The sequence below is a fragment of the Tenebrio molitor genome, chromosome 8, assembly GCF_963966145.1.
Source record: "Tenebrio molitor chromosome 8, icTenMoli1.1, whole genome shotgun sequence".
Lineage (NCBI taxonomy): Eukaryota > Metazoa > Arthropoda > Insecta > Coleoptera > Tenebrionidae > Tenebrio > Tenebrio molitor.
The window spans coordinates 1,707,864-1,723,600 of NC_091053.1; the positions used below are offsets into that span (position 1 = coordinate 1,707,864).

Sequence of the window (15,737 nt, forward strand, 5' to 3'; positions counted from 1 at the left end):
AACGAGATCGCTGCCAAATTTGCTTTTAAGCCAAGGGCAAACACCTGCCAGCGAATATTAATTCACTACTGCAATATTCGATAACTCCACTAGTGCATTAATTATCCCTATCATTTACTTATTGGCTGAAATTCAAACATCATTTTCATTGGCTAAAATATTAAAATTAGCGTTAAATTTTCAATGTGCTCAAAAAATTCCAAAAATAAACTCTCTTTTATCAGTTTGTAGATTAAGGGGTAAAAATTAAGATTTTCTCAGGCTAATTCGACCCGCAACACCCTTCAGGGGGTGAACAAATCGAAGAAACAGTTCCAATAAGAAAATACTGATTTCTGTTGGTCCTACATGAAAATAGTCTTAATATTTCTTGTAGCTTATTAAATTCTGAGCAAACTTAGTCATGTGCAAAATTTCGATAGGACTGATACTTTTCGAGTTAATGCCGCTGGAATATGCAATGACGTGATCCGACTCATCGAACCAAGGGTCGCGGTCGCCACAAAACTGAAGCTTTCTGTTGCTAATATGATGAACAGATTTTCTATTTGTGACATATGGTTTTGTAGCCAATACAACTCTCTTTAAAATGATTGAAGAAAAATTGGGATTGCTTCGTAACTGCACGAGTTATGGGCGTTCAAAATCGATACTTCTCTGTCATGTCAGTTGAAATCACTCCGGTGAGCTTTTGCCCATGGATTTCTTTATTATCATTCCACATTCCAACAAGTACACGAACCTGTTAAGAATTAAATTCCTGATTAAATGATGTCTCGAACATTAAATTATCTCAGATATTTCCCTAGTTATAGGGGCTCAAACTCAAACATTTTTTTTTTTTAATTTATAATTTTGCTAGGAAATTCTCTTTTAATTAAAAATTATCACCATTTCCATCTATACATCATTTAATCGGAAATTCAATTCTCACTAGATTTCATACCAATATTTTTAAATTTGAAATGATAATAAAGAATTGCGAGGAAAAAACCACCAACGGGTAATTCACCAGACATGACATATAATATCGATTTTGAACGTCTATAACTTTTGCAATAATTGCGCCATCCCTAGATTTCTGCCACCATTTTAAAGACAATTTTATTCTCTACAAAACCTTATATTCTGAATTAAAACCTTCGCCATGAATTTAGCAGAAAACGGCTTTAACGAAGCGACATCATTTGTATCTCTTGGTAGCTTGTCGTGTCGTGCGCTTGGATTTTCCAACGGCTTCATCGTGAAAACTACTAGTCCTACCAAAATATTACGTATGAACAAATTTGTTCACAATTTAATAATCTACAAAAAAGATTCGAGTCATTTTCACGTAGGAATAACATAAATCAGTGTTATCTGATAGAAATGTTTCTTATGACATTTCCAACCCTAGAGGTGTAACGGATGGAATTATACTGGAAAAGCAGCAATCTTAATTTTTACTGCTTCATCTGCAAACTGGCGAAATAATTATTTGTGTATCAAGACCAAAAGGAGCATTTTTTCGCCCAAGTCGGAGTTTTCTGGCCGAGGCGCAGCCGAGGCTTGAAAACAGGCGAGGACAAAAGGTTTTTTTCTTTTTAAATATTTTTTCCGAGTTCTACATGAAGCCAGTAGTTCGTGATTAAAATTTCTGCACGCATTTCAATAACACCCTGTATGTATACACAGTAGTTTTATTGGTTGCCTACTGTAACTAAGGCAGCTAGAGTAGAATCGTGCAGAATCTCAAAAAACAGTACAGTTTTCAAAAACTAAATTTTGAAATCTGATCTTGTAATTGTTATCAAACTGCAGCAAATCCAAACCGACCATTTTTTTTTTAATTTTCAGTTAATAAAAATTGTACACGGGCTTGCGTTATCATTTTTACAATCACAAAGGTCACTTGGACATAATAAGGACGATAAGCGGCAGGAACATTCATTATTCACGTAGCATTTTAACGAACCTGATAGTAAAAATAAATTTTAAGTGGCACAGAAACACTGCGTCTGTCTTAGTCATCGTTGTCACCAGAAACAAGAAGACAAAATGTCTGGATGTGTTGCAAAATCTTGCGCTTTAGTGCTGTTCGTCGCTTTGCATCTAGGTAAGTCCCTCGAAGTGATTTTCAACAGTGTCCTTTTAATTCTTCAAGGCCACTGCGCAAACGACGGTTACCACGAAGCTTTGGGCCTATTCGAAGACGAAATCGAAATCAGCGACGACAACTCCACCACCGACTACCACATCGTCAGCGTCACCGCCGTCAAATTCTACCTCTACTTGCCGCCCCCATACAACGACACCCTCGAGCTCAACTCCACCAACTTGAACCTGATCAACGCGTCCCAACCAATCAAAATCATCGTCCACGGAGTCGCCGGCTTCGAGAACCAGGTCTGGATAGACCAGATGGTGACGTCGTACCACACCAAAGGCGACTACAACATCATAGCAGTCGATTGGTCGATGATCTCCACCAGTGATACTTTCCTCGCGGTGTCGGCTGTCAACTCCGTGGGACAAATCGTCGGAAACTTCATCGTGGAGGTGACCGAAGAGAGAACGGAGTACTTGTCGAACGTGCATCTCATCGGATCAGGCCTGGGGGCGCAGGTGAGTGGCGCCGCAGGAGAGACAGTTGCAGGAAGGAACGGCAGCAAAGTGGGGAGGATCACAGGACTGGACCCCACCGAGCCCCAGAGTTTGGACATCCTGGATAAGGAGGATGCGGAGTTTGTCGACACGATCCACACGACTGTCTTTCTGGGAGAGCAGAGTTGCGGGACGGTTGATTTTTATGTCAGCGGTAACGACTCCACTCCCATTTGCTACAATGGTAATAGAGTCGGTTGTGGTGGTTTGGGTTTAACTGGTTGTTGCAGGTTCTTGCGTTGAATTGATGGCTGATGATTTGTACATTATGACGATTGTGGAGGAGGACAGGTTTACGGGAGTTTCTTGCCTCAACGCAACGGGGGTGGAGAAGTTATGCGACCAAGTCAACATGGGGGAGTTCGTTTCGAAAAATGCAACTGGAAGTTACTTAGTCACCAAAGGGACAGCTTCGACTTTGTCCTTCGAAGGGAAATATATGTTGTCTATTACGTTAGCCACCTTCATATGGTATCTCATCGTGTAATGTATCATTCTAAAAGTTATTTTCTAAGGGTAGGGGATAATATTTATATTTAGGGTGTGTCTTGTTTTTAGATATTTTTGAGTGAAGCTGTGTTAACATTGTTCTTTGTTTTTAGTATTATTAGTTCTATATATCAGGTTTCTCCTCAAAGTTTCCGTTGAAGACTCTATTGTTTCTGTAGTTTAAATCTAACCACACTTTTGGGTTGTTTGTGTTTTTACTGTGCAGATTGACAAGTGGAGCGTTCACAATCGACTCTTCAAGGTCAACTTAGAGGATAAATTTAAATGAACACCCGATATTAGTTTTTGTATATCATTTTTTTTATTTACTTTTAAGTTGTCTATTTTACCTCTAAACCCGAGGGTTTTTATAATATTTTTACAAATTGTTATACTCTTTTTCACATTTACCTTGTCCTTGCTTGCAAACTGTCAGCATAATTTACGATAGTCTTGCCGTTATAACTTTTTATCTGCCCCGCCCACATAAATTGACCAATGAGAATCAAAGCCAGATTCAATCGGTATAATTTTTCATCACATTTGCCACGTAAAAAACTTAAGGTTAGAATTTTGCTGTCAAGTCTACAATTATTGTTTTAAGTTTTAAAAAATAAAATGTCATTAAGACAATTCCAATGTCAGAATTTTTTTCTATGTAAATCAGCTCGTCTTAACAACCTATTTGATTGGTAACTAAGAAAATGTAATGGGCGGGGCTGATAAAATGTTACGTTGTCCTTGGTACAGTTGGCTTCAAAAAAACGGAAATTGAAATCTGACCTAATGTAAATTGGAAATTTAATTTGTCAATTTATGTCAATTTGTGTCCATTTGACAGTAGTATTTCTGACACATAAGTGCAGTTTTTTAACCTAAACTCTAAAAGGCCGTTTGAAACTATAAACATTTAATAAAATCTGACAGAACTTTTTCTGACAGTTCCCGTTTTTTTTTTAAGCCAACCGTATAGTTGTGGAGGAAGTAGAAATAAAACTTCTATATTTATTTGTCTAGATTTATTTAATAGGTTAAGAAAAACATCTTTGCTAATTAAATTGCCTATATCCACAAATTCTGGAATAAATTCAGCAAGCGGTGTATGTTAAATGCATTATACAGGGTGTATTAAAAATCGCGCATAATATTTACATGACATGATTCTATGATGAAATAGAAGCAAAAAACTTTAGTACCATTTTACTGTTAACCCTTAGTTTATGGAGTTATTAAGAGTCAAACTTGGAAATTCGCTCCGATTGTATTATTGGAGAAAAGGGCATTGAAATAGCATCAGTAACACATAATTAAACAAGTAAAATAAATTTCATTTTAAAAAATGCTGTTTATAAATTTTGAATTTATTGCAACATCGCAACTAAGCTAGAGTGATTTTTCGAAATTGGATAAAGTCAGAAAGTAACAAGGATTGTCGTTAATGTTATTTTTGATAATAATAATTTAAAAAATATTGATCTAAGATTAAATTCGAATTTGAATTTTATGTTTGGTATTAAATGTAGATTGGTGTGACATAAATATTATACACCCTGTATAAAAAGTAAAAACTTGTCGAATAAATTTGACTCGAATCATACTAATGTGGTGATGGTTCCTGAGTTGTATTATTTATTAAAAAAAAATTTGTAAATCAAACGTACAAAAAATTGAAAAGGTTGGTACCACTGGTAACTGCTAAAATAACAATAAAGCTTTAGTGATTTGAATTTTTTTAATACATCAGGAAAACGACGAAAACAACTTTTATGAATTTTGCAGTCATTTGCACCATTTTTAAATAAGTCACATGGTAGTTTGGCCAAGGTTGGTAGAACTGGAATAGCTTGCTTCGTTGAAAATTGGGCGGCGAGGGAGAAAATAACTCGTGACGTAAAATCAACCCAGAAATTTTGAGTGAATAGAACCCAAGGTTTATAAGCTCCGCGGTGCTTATTGGGTGGTTCTTTGGGTTTTATTAGGGAACACCTAATGCGTGATCGACAGTTTAGTGCATTATGACGTCACGAGTAACGGAGTAACTTTTGCGGGAGAAAAAATCCAAATTATTGTTTTAAATGGGAACGAGGCAACATCCTAAACGCATCTCAGTTCTACCAACCTTGAGTTTTACCAAAGAATTATCAACAAATTACAGCTCCATCTATCGATTATAACAGGGACAAATCACAATGCCATTAGAATATTAGAGAACTGCATCAATAATAGTCAGCTTGTCACTGTTGCTTCTAGGTGGCGCGCAGCACACTAAAACTAAAGCTTCATTTACAAGCTTAAAATTAGTAGACTCAATTATTAAGGTGCAAATTTGAGATAAGAGATAATTAAAGGAACTATTTACAACTCAACAATTAACTAAAATTTTTCACTAATTTACGAATTAATTAATTCTGATACACGTGCGTCGTCATATTCGGAAATTTTTCGTGGAATCGAAAATATCTTTTGGTGAAAAAAATTAAACAAGAGAAGAAAACTGAAGATTTTCGCGCGTTTAGTACTCTCTAAACGCGACGTTGCCAAACTTCCACATTGTCGACATATGACTGAATTTGCAACACGCCTGACAATGAACCTGTTATATTTGTAATTGTAAATATACAGTGTGATTTTGAAAGTTGTGCAGATATTTTACCTAAGGTAGTACGTGCTAAAAGAAGGCAAAATAACCTAACTTGCTTTATACAAATGTCAATGGTTTACAAGAGAATCAAAGGAATCAGTTTGTTTGGGAACCGCTGAAAAATTTCGAATTTGGCGGGCAGTTTTCAAGTACGACCAATCTAAAAAAGTCAGGTTTTTATATCATTTGAGGTTATGTTTGATTCTTATCGTTTAAGTTTTTTGAGTTTCATCATGAATTCTTGATAAAAATTGTAAAGTGACGATAAAATAGTGCCTGCAACTTATTCAGAAAACAACAAAAAAGCATAAAATGAAACATCAAAAGTAAATCTTGCCTTGGTCCTTTTGATTATGCCAAACTACAAACTGAGAAACTTCCAATTAATTTGCAAGAACTTGACTGTTCTTGTCAAAGTGACTTAATTTTGAATTAAATGACAACAAAAAAGCCTACTACGATTTTTTTAACACAATTTTTCATAAAATTTAGTGGCTCCCAAACTTTTTTCGAAAAACTTTTACCCCCCTTTTCTCGAAAAATATCAACATTTTGACAAACCATTATTGGCTCAATCGTTACCTATTGTGGAGTTCTACCACTGGTTAAAATATCTGCACAACTTTCAAAATCACCCTGTAGGTATATTTGAATGTTTTTACGAAACAGTGAAAGCGTAATTTTAATTAATAATTGAAAACAACACGAATGAAATCTGAATTAATCGCATACTTGAACACGAGACATAACAACTTGTTTCAACATGTTTTTATTATGGCAATATGGCGGATTATCATATGCAAATACGGTTGGTATTACCAGGATAAGAATGAAAAATGGAAATAATATCTTTCGCGTTTGAGGTTTCGCAACACGCATCTGTTCACTTTCTGAACACCGTGTAACAGTTTCAAGGTTACAACTCATTAGATAATTAACAGTTATGAAATGCTTTGTTTTACAAGAGTTTGCAAGAGTTTTTTTTAGCAAAACGCGAATCCACTGTTGGTAAATATGTAGGTAACGTTTATCTGTGTAAGCGTGAAATTTCATTAAATCACCAATAAAACAAAACAAATAACAAAACGGAGTACGTTGCGTCGACCTATTGGAATTTATATTGCTGATGATAATGGCAAAATCGATAATGAAAAATTTGAAACAACAGCACAGTTGTTGGAGCGTTGCGAGGAAAGAAGTTCACCACGCGAATTAACATCTGGGGGCAGTTGTTGACTCAGCTCGCTTTCTTGAGGCACTTTCGATTGCCAAGACATTGATCGGAGCCTTGAAGGCGCAACCTTCAAGACGTGAACGTACATTTGCAAATGATCACTCCAATTAGACACTAAGACCGTTGTCGCGATCAGTCCGACATGTGCACACCCCTCTGGAAGCTCCTGCTCTTCGTGCTCCCGATCCTCGGCTATGGTGAGTCTCCCTCGTAGCTTCTTCCAGCTGAACCGCCCGTTCCAGGCGCTTGCCAGACCCTGCCAACCGTCGACGCCTTCCTCTCGTGGCTCCTCGACGTGACCTCCAACGAAATCGAGAACATCGCCAACAACTTCGACTTCCACGACGTGGCCCACCGCGACATCGTCTTCATCTTGCACACCCCCAACTCCACGCTCAAGATCGACCCCCAAAACGCGACATCCATCGACGCAGGGAAGCCCACCAAGCTGATGATCCACGGCTGGCAAGCTTCTGGCACCGACGATGTCAACAAGAACTTGGCGCGAGCATACCACAAGAAAGGCGACTACAATGTCATCGCTGTGGACTGGTCGGAGCACTCGAAGAAGGTCTACGTGCACGCGTCGAGCAGCACCAAAGACATCGGACACGTCATCGCCGATTTCGTCCTCCAGCTGGTCAAAAACGACAAGAAGCTCCTGGATAACATCCATCTGATTGGGCATTCGCTGGGGGGGCACGTGGCGGGGTTCGCGGGTAAGCGCGTCCAAGAGAAGAGTGGGAGGAAGGTGGGGAGGATCACTGGATTGGATGTAGCGGCGCCGATGTTTGAAGTGCCGAGGAAGAGGCGAGCGGAGGAGAGGTTGAGCGGAGGGGACGCCCAGTTTGTTGACGTCATCCACACCAACGCGGGGTTCTTGGGGGTGAGTGAACCCATCGGTGGTGCCGATTTCTACGTGGAAAATGGAGGACCGCTACAACCTGGGTGTTTCGACCCCCTCAACATCTTCGAGTCATGTAGGTACCACCCCCCAACCTTCAAACTAATCTTTGTGCAGTCGCTTGCAGCCACTTGAAGTCCTTCGAGTACTTCGTCGACTCCATTTCTACCAAGAGATTTGAAGCGCTGGCGTGTCGCAACTCCATAGATTACCACATTTTGGCGTGCAACAACAACAAGAAGGTCGTGATGGGGGAGGACGCCCCCAGGACTGCCAGAGGAACGTACTATCTAGAGACGAGCTCCCCCTTGCCCTACAGCAAACTCCTGGACAACCCCCTAGGACTTAAAATAAACTTTCCAAGATTCGGAAGGACTTAAAATAAACTTTCCAAGATTCAAATTTGTAAATGGACAATAAACTTGTTGCGTTCGTGTTTTTCTTCTAGAACCTAGGTTTTATTTTCAATAAATAGTTTGTCACAGCTTAGAGTTGGTCGATCGAGACCTTGTCTGTAAGAGTCAAATTGCTTTCGGTTTTGACAATCTGGGGTTGCCACTTTGCTGTTGGTCGAATCAGATCCCATCCAGTCTAGAATCAGATGATTTAACCCAAGACAAAACTAGTACCTTTCCTTACATATTGTCGCCTCCAGAGCACTACGGCGGCGAAGATGACAAAGGGAGCGAGAGTCGACAGTCCCATCATCCATCCCAAAGAGTCTGCCCATAGAGGGAACAAGTAGTCTTCGTAGGAGGCAGGTGTGAAGGTTGACATTTGGAAGACAAAAACTCCCTACAAGACTAGATTGTTGCCAAGTTATTTTTTAATGGGTGTAGAGAGACATACGAGGAGTGTGAGAGGTGTGATGACGACCCAACATGCCCACCAGTACCATCGTGCAGGTTTTGACAGTACCATTTTCATTTTGGCCATGTCGTCCAGAATCCTGTTGCACCCGTAGAACCAGGAGACAACTCCCACTTCGGCTATTCCGATGAGGAGGATTGCCCAGGAAGCTGTGTTCCACTCCATGAGAGTGAACAAATAGACACCACCGTTGAAGCACATTGGAATGGCGAGAAGAAAGCAGCAGATACAGATTGCTAGAGTGATGTAGATGTGGTACTTTCTCAAATGGGGCCACTTGTCCAGAACGAGACACCTGATGGCTTCGATCCCTGCAAATTGACTACCTAGTCCGAGAATGAAGAGCATGAAGAAGAACATGATAGCCCAGGCTGTAGGCGCTGGAAGTCTCAAGATCGCTTCAGGGTAAGCCACGAAAGCTAGTCCCGGTCCGTCTTGAGCTACTTCTTCTACTGGAACCCCCATCTGATTAGCCAGAAAGCCTAGCATGGAAAAAATAGCAAACCCGGCGTATATCGAGGTGAAGAGATTAGCTGCGGTCACTATCAGCGCATCTTTGAGACAGTTGTTGGTGAAGTCGTTGTAGGAGGCGAGGGTTACCAACGAGCCGCACCCAATCCCGAAAGAGTAGAAAGTTTGGGAGGCGGCGTTGGCCCAGACGTCCACTTGGAGGAGTTTCTCCCACTTGGGGGTCAAGTAGAGGAGGATGCCGTCAACGGCGCCCTCTAGAATCGCACCTTGAATCACCAGAGCTGTCAGAATGACGTAGGGGAAGAGGGCCGTGAAGTACACAGCTTTCCCTGAAGTTTTCACCCCTTTGATGACGCACAAAAAGCAGATGACCCACGAGAGGAGGAGGCACAGGACCAACTCCCAACGCAAACTCCCGAACTCCTCCCAAGTCGAGTCGCCTAAGCCCAGCACGTACTCGCGGAAGTACTCGTAAGTGGCTAGGGTGCGATTGACCACGCGGCTGATATGGACGGCGTCGTCGTCTTTGTAGCAGAAGGTCTTGTTGACGGCGCCGTCGTAGTCGTGGCTCTTGCAGATGTCCTCCACGAGGGTGCACCGGTAGTTGAAGTACGTCTCGTTGCCGGTGCATTTGGAGTCTTCGGTGGCGCTGTAACACCCTGAAATTTGTTTTTCGGGGCTATACGAAGGAGTTTAGTCCGCGGTCCGCTCACCTATGGTATTGAAGTCGTTGTGGCACGAGCCGAAGCCCAGTTCGTCGGTGAACGAGGCAAAGAAATAAAATATAGTCCAGGCGATGATCACCATGTAGTAAATGGTGATGAGGGTGATCACCACCAGAGTGCAGTAGCCGAGCCCGTTGAAAATCGGCGCCATGCTGGTAAAAGCCTGGTCAGGTCCGAGGCCGGAGTACTGACCGACGACCAGTTCCAGGAGGAAGATGGGCATGCCCATCAGGAACAGCATGATGCAGTAGGTCAGGAGGAAAGCGCCTGGAAATAACGTTTTCTCTGGATTAGAAGCGTCGTGTTATTAATCAAAATCGACAATGATTAACGGCGGGATTTAAACTGATGATCTGTATCAACAGCTGACCATCAGTGGCATTTAACAAGTGTCATTAATAACGCGGTCATATGGGAACGATAAAGATCATTAATATACTCTTCGGATTCGATAAAGCGGAGTTGGTTCGAGTTTCAGGCGCTGTTACGGTCACTTCCTGCAATCTTAAATTGACAGCAAACTGCCGGCTTAATTTTGTCGGCCAGTTAAAAAGCACTTTTGACCTGTACATTTCTATTAAGAAAATGGACAGCGGTGAGCGATCAATTTTGTCATGACACAAAGCAAGTGCTCTATTGTGACACGTCATAACCTATAATATGTAATGTGACATTAATTGTCGTTACGTTCAAATTTTATCGACGAGATGACACGTAAGATACTGGAACAAAATTACTTAATCAATGATATCATTCGTACTTTATCGAAATGTGATCGTGAAGTAATGATTTTGAACAATTTGACAAGAAAACGTGATAATTCAATCTACCGAATGATGATTGAAGCGAATTTAGTGGGGTGGCACCCCTGAGCAATTAGGTTATCCTCGTCGTTGTCAACACGTCACGTCTTGATTCAATTTTTAGGTTAGGGTTTTGAAAGTTTAGTGGTGTTGTGAATAATCCACACTATTAATGAGATTTTGTAAATTACGAAAAACATTTAGTAACACTTTAGGTCCCACGATTGCAAAACTGCCTCTTAAATTGCGTGCTGCAGTTCTCGCAAATTGTATACCGAGTGACTATTAAAATAGTGGATTGGCAACACTGATACAGTTGGTAGTGCAAGTCTTCTCGTGCATCATCTGTCAATCATTTCTATTTAGGTTAGGTTAAGTCACGAAGTACATTGTTGATTTAGATTTTTTTGACGTTTGTTTCAATTTTAAAAATTGCGTGTGTCATGCCAACGATGTTGCCAACTAAAGATTTCAAATGTGTTACCAACATAACAAAATAATTTTCAATCATTTATAGTCACTCGGTAGTTGTGTGGTGTTGTGTTCAGAAGAAAAAACCTTTTCAACAATAAAAAGTGATAGTGATAACTTTGTTTCATTTGACTTTTGGGCTGACATTTCAAAATCGGGTATATAACTTAAAATGTGTTGCCAACCTGACAAAACATTACAAACATTTACATTTTAAAATGACACTGATTGATTACTTTGTTTTTTAATCAAAGAACCACGACATGTTGATTTCGGTTTGCAATAATAAAATTTGACTAGATTTAGGGAATTTAATGATATCTATTGGCTACAACCTGCCAACGCCTGTCATTTTTAATGCCCTTGAAAGAACCCAAACTCGCGTGTAAAATTTGAACGTGTTATTAAAAATGCCTCGCAAAGTGAGACATTTATTAAACTCTCAAATTGGTTGTTATTAACTTTTTTAACATGCTGCGCTACTAATTTTTCTGCATAACCTCAATTTTTATATTATGAAATTTTTTACCCTAGATCCACAGTGTACAATATTGCCAGCTCTCTTTTCTGCTAGAGTTGACATTTACGTGAGTGAAATTGATATGGCAACATTGCGTGACCGTGAGTGGAGTGGTTGAAACGTCAAATCGTAAAAAGTGAAAAGCGTTTGAAGACGTGGATTAAAAAAAAAAATAACAATTTCTGCATTGTTGAAGATTTGTAAAACAAACAGTGAAGTGGAAATACACAACACACGAATGAATGTAGCTAGAGAAGAAAAGGACAAGATTTTGGCCTGTCAAAGTGTCAAGTCTCAGAATGCGACGTTGTCAAGCTTCCAAGTTGGTTTTATATTATGGCGGACGACCCCATGTTTTATTTAAATCGTTTTACACCAAAGAAGCGGTATCTTCATTTTCTGTAAATTTTTACGTATTTTTTTTAACTTGCAAGATTTAAACAAGATAATTTTTGCTCTTAGTTAGTATTATTATCTTGGTATTATTGTAGTTAAATTTTGTACAAGTAAACTCCATTTCAGTTGAATTTACATAAGAGATGGCTGTGGAAATTCAAATTTCTGTTGGCAGTCAAGCGTATACCTTGCTTGCAGTGTTTTTGTATTTCTTTATTTATTTATGTCAGTAAATTATTGTCAGTGTCGACAGTCAAAATGACATTTGTTTAAATCGCGTTTAAATATGTATAATTAACAAATTTGATTCTTAACCTCACTATTTGCCAGTAAAATAACAGACAAATCTAGTTACTTTCTGTGTAAAGCACCTTGCATACCTAAAGCGCTATTTACACGGTCATGGCCTACTCTTTTTACCGTGAGGTCATTTAAATTTATAATTACAGTAGGCGGTTTCTTTGCTACGATTGCGGATCCTGCCAATTGAATCGCTGTGTAAATTAGAGGTTATGTAAACATTTGACGTTTAGGGTTGTCATGTCCAATCGTATTAGTTTAAAAGAAATGAAGCATTAGAAAATAATACAGTTTTATCGACAATCATAGAAAGTGCTCCGCCTTGGATGTCAAAAAGTTTGACATTTGGTATTTCCTAAAAATCTGCAAAGGTGCAAAATAAAACATTTGGTCAGCCGAAAAATCTAATACGAGTACAAATGTCGTGCAGTAGGTATTTTACAGCGCGAAAACTATGTTTCAGGCACGAGGCGGAGCCGAGCCGTCGCTAATGTAAATAACTATTTTTTAATTTCAAAAATTTATAGAAACCGAACGGTGACACTTATCGCAACCAAATTGTAACTGTCAGTGTACAAAAAATCTAGATTTCCAATGCAACTTGCTTCTTGGGATTAATAAAGCTAAACGCGTAGAATCTTTTTACTTGTAAATAGGCGGTAAATAGGGTAACGAGCTGGTCTGGAGAAACTAGTTGTCTGATGCAACAAGACAACGATAAAAATAAGTCTCCGTGAGTGATTACCGTAATTAAACTATCGACGTGGGTCTTAACCCATTCCATCAATGGATTAATTACCTTTAAGTACAGTCGGATTAAACAAATCGAACTAAAAACTTAATACTTGATCAATCGAGATCCTTATCTCAAGTAATGCAGCGTTGTCGATTTTGAGTGATTTATTATTATTAAATTGTACCAGTACAAAGCCAAACAACCGACACGAACTTAGAACAAAAGACTAATTTACATTACGGGTCTGGCTTTTTAATATTTGCCAAAACAACAATATTAACAATATGAGGGTCGGCGAACAGGCAAAAATAAACTCACCCCCGCCGTTCCGGTAGCACAAGTAGGGAAACCTCCACACGTTGCCCAGGCCGATAGCGTATCCCAAACAGGAAAGGACAAACTCCAGCGGCTTGCTCCAGGTCGAACGTTCCGGAAGGACCTCATCCTGTGGGAAGAATCGACTGTTAAGGAGTCGTCTGGTCCAAATACGTACTTGTGCGACGCCCGACATCGCAATTCTTGCAAATATGGTGTGGCCTGGTTATAACTAGATATACCCAGTGGGACCAAAAAAATTGATGGATGGGCGTGGGTCAATGACATTTACCATTTAGATTCGTGGTCAAGGTTGCAACTGCGATGACAAACAATCGACGATTTGTGAATTATTGGCTTGACAAACGATTACTATTGCAAATAAAAATGAGATAAGAGGAGAAAAGTAGATATAAAGAGAAATAACAAGACGAGAGTGTGGTGTAAACATAAAAAATAGCATCCCATGGAATGCGGAATGTGCTAAACTGTGAAATAGGTCAAGTGTATGTTTGTTTGTTTCGCTTAAACTCGAGAACCACTGGATGGATTTTGAAAATTGTTGCAGTGTTGGATAGATTTGTTATTGGGGAGTGACACAAGGTGGGTGGGGTGAAGCTGTGGGGTGAGGGGGCTTCAGAATCGATTGTTTTATTAATGAGTGTCAGAAAAATGGATATATGAAGAATGAACAAGATGAGAGTGTCCTGTAAAAATAAAAATCAACATTCGATGGGATGCGGAATGTACTAACGATTGGTGAAATGTATGTTTGTATGTTTCGCTTAAACTCGAGAATCCTTGGATGGATTTTGAAAATTGTTGCAATGCTGGATAGGTTTGTTTCTTGGGAGTGATACAAGGTGGGTGGGGTTAAGCTGTGAGGTGAGGGGGCTTCAGAAATGAGTGTCAAAAAATAGATATATGGAGAAAGAACAAGACGAGAATTTCGTGTAAATTAAAAAATAGCATGCGCTGGAATGTAGATTTGTACTGATGCGCAAGATTAGTCAGGTGTATGTTTGTATGTTTCGCTTAAACTCGAGAATCCTTGAATGGATTTTGAAAATTGTTGCAATGCTGGATAGGTTTGTTACTTGGGAGTGATACAAGGTGGGTGGGGTTAAGCTGTGAGGTGAGGGGGCTTCAGAAATAAGTGTCAAAAAATAGATATATGGAGAAAGAACAAGACGAGAATTTCGTGTAAATTAAAAAGTAGCATGCGCTGGAATGTAGATTTGTACTGATGCGCAAGATTAGTCAGGTGTATGTTTGTATGTTTCGCTTAAACTCGAAAACCACTGGATGGATTTTGAAAATTGTTGCAGCATCGGATAGGGTTGTTATTTGGGAGTGAGATAGAGTGGGTGGGGTCAAGCTGTGATGTGAGGGAGCTTCAAATGCGATTTTTTTGTAAAATGGGAGAAGAGAATGAAAGAGCTGTGACAATTCAGCCGTTTGATCTTTATCGAAGAGCCGATAATTATAAATTCATCGCTGGAATCTCGGCGAGAAAGGCAATTAATCAAACCGTCCCCAATTCGCAAAGAAACTCGCAAAATTTACAATATTCCGACTTTAATTATGCTGTTTGTGAAATAAAATAATTCAATTACACTTTCCGAAACACTCTTCATAAATCAACGTTTAACAGACGGGAGTTTTCTCCAAATTAAATTTTCGTCTGTTGGTTGTACAGCGATCGCGTAATTCCGCGATGGAAATTCTCGCTTCGGAAATTTTATTAAAATGGAGCAGGACAGTGCGGCGGCGACAAAAAAACAACAAAATTTGTTAGGGAAAAAACAATCGCCCGTCTCTCGAATTGAAATTGTTGTTTTGTTTTTTCAACTTACTTTGGACATTGTCGCACTGGAGTAACCGTCACCAACTCGCGATTATCCTCACAAAATCAATTTTTAACCGCTCTGTTTAAAACGTCACGATAACACTGATCCCGGGTTTACTTTTATTACGAGATAAGTTAATTGTGTGAATGTAAGTGGTCCAATAAAGAGTAACGGAGCTGTTATTTGTGTCGAAAGAAATGTCAATATTGTGTACAAAAGAGGTAGGTATTGTTTCTCTTGTGAAACCATTCAAATTAGATCAATGACAATCTTGTAAAATAAACACTGAGTGGAAAGATGGAAGCGAAGCGTAATGGACGACGGCCGAAAGAAAATTCGTTTCTTGGGAGATTCTCCGGGGAGTTCTTC

The 15,737-nt window shown here is 39.4% G+C and overlaps 3 protein-coding genes across 4 annotated transcripts; 2 read left to right on the top strand and 1 right to left on the bottom strand.

The window, feature by feature from the left end:
* Positions 1 to 1,919: 1,919 nt before the first annotated feature.
* On the top strand, positions 1,920 to 4,555 carry LOC138136422 (pancreatic lipase-related protein 2-like). Its single transcript, XM_069055613.1, has 3 exons — positions 1,920 to 2,095; positions 2,144 to 2,827; positions 2,874 to 4,555. Exons 1-3 carry the CDS (start codon positions 2,038 to 2,040, stop codon positions 3,128 to 3,130), a joined length of 999 nt encoding a protein of 332 aa, XP_068911714.1. The 5' UTR covers positions 1,920 to 2,037; the 3' UTR covers positions 3,131 to 4,555.
* A 1,971-nt stretch (positions 4,556 to 6,526) lies between these two features.
* LOC138136419 (sodium- and chloride-dependent glycine transporter 2-like) lies at positions 6,527 to 15,529 on the bottom strand. 2 transcript variants are annotated; one of them, XM_069055608.1, is made up of 6 exons: positions 15,375 to 15,529; positions 13,522 to 13,648; positions 9,966 to 10,244; positions 8,761 to 9,911; positions 8,551 to 8,706; positions 6,527 to 8,502 (listed from the first exon to the last, which is right to left on the bottom strand). In XM_069055608.1, exons 1-6 carry the CDS (start codon positions 15,381 to 15,383, stop codon positions 8,398 to 8,400), a joined length of 1,827 nt encoding a protein of 608 aa, XP_068911709.1. In that variant the 5' UTR covers positions 15,384 to 15,529; the 3' UTR covers positions 6,527 to 8,397. The 2 variants fall into 2 exon arrangements, with proteins under 2 accessions (XP_068911709.1, XP_068911711.1); XM_069055610.1 differs by lacking the exon at positions 15,375 to 15,529 and adding an exon at positions 13,811 to 13,829.
* LOC138136421 (phospholipase A1-like) lies at positions 7,066 to 8,396 on the top strand. Its single transcript, XM_069055612.1, has 3 exons — positions 7,066 to 7,204; positions 7,250 to 7,987; positions 8,029 to 8,396. The coding sequence occupies exons 1-3, from the start codon at positions 7,150 to 7,152 to the stop codon at positions 8,289 to 8,291; spliced, it is 1,056 nt and encodes a 351-aa protein (XP_068911713.1). The 5' UTR covers positions 7,066 to 7,149; the 3' UTR covers positions 8,292 to 8,396.
* Positions 15,530 to 15,737: the final 208 nt, after the last annotated feature.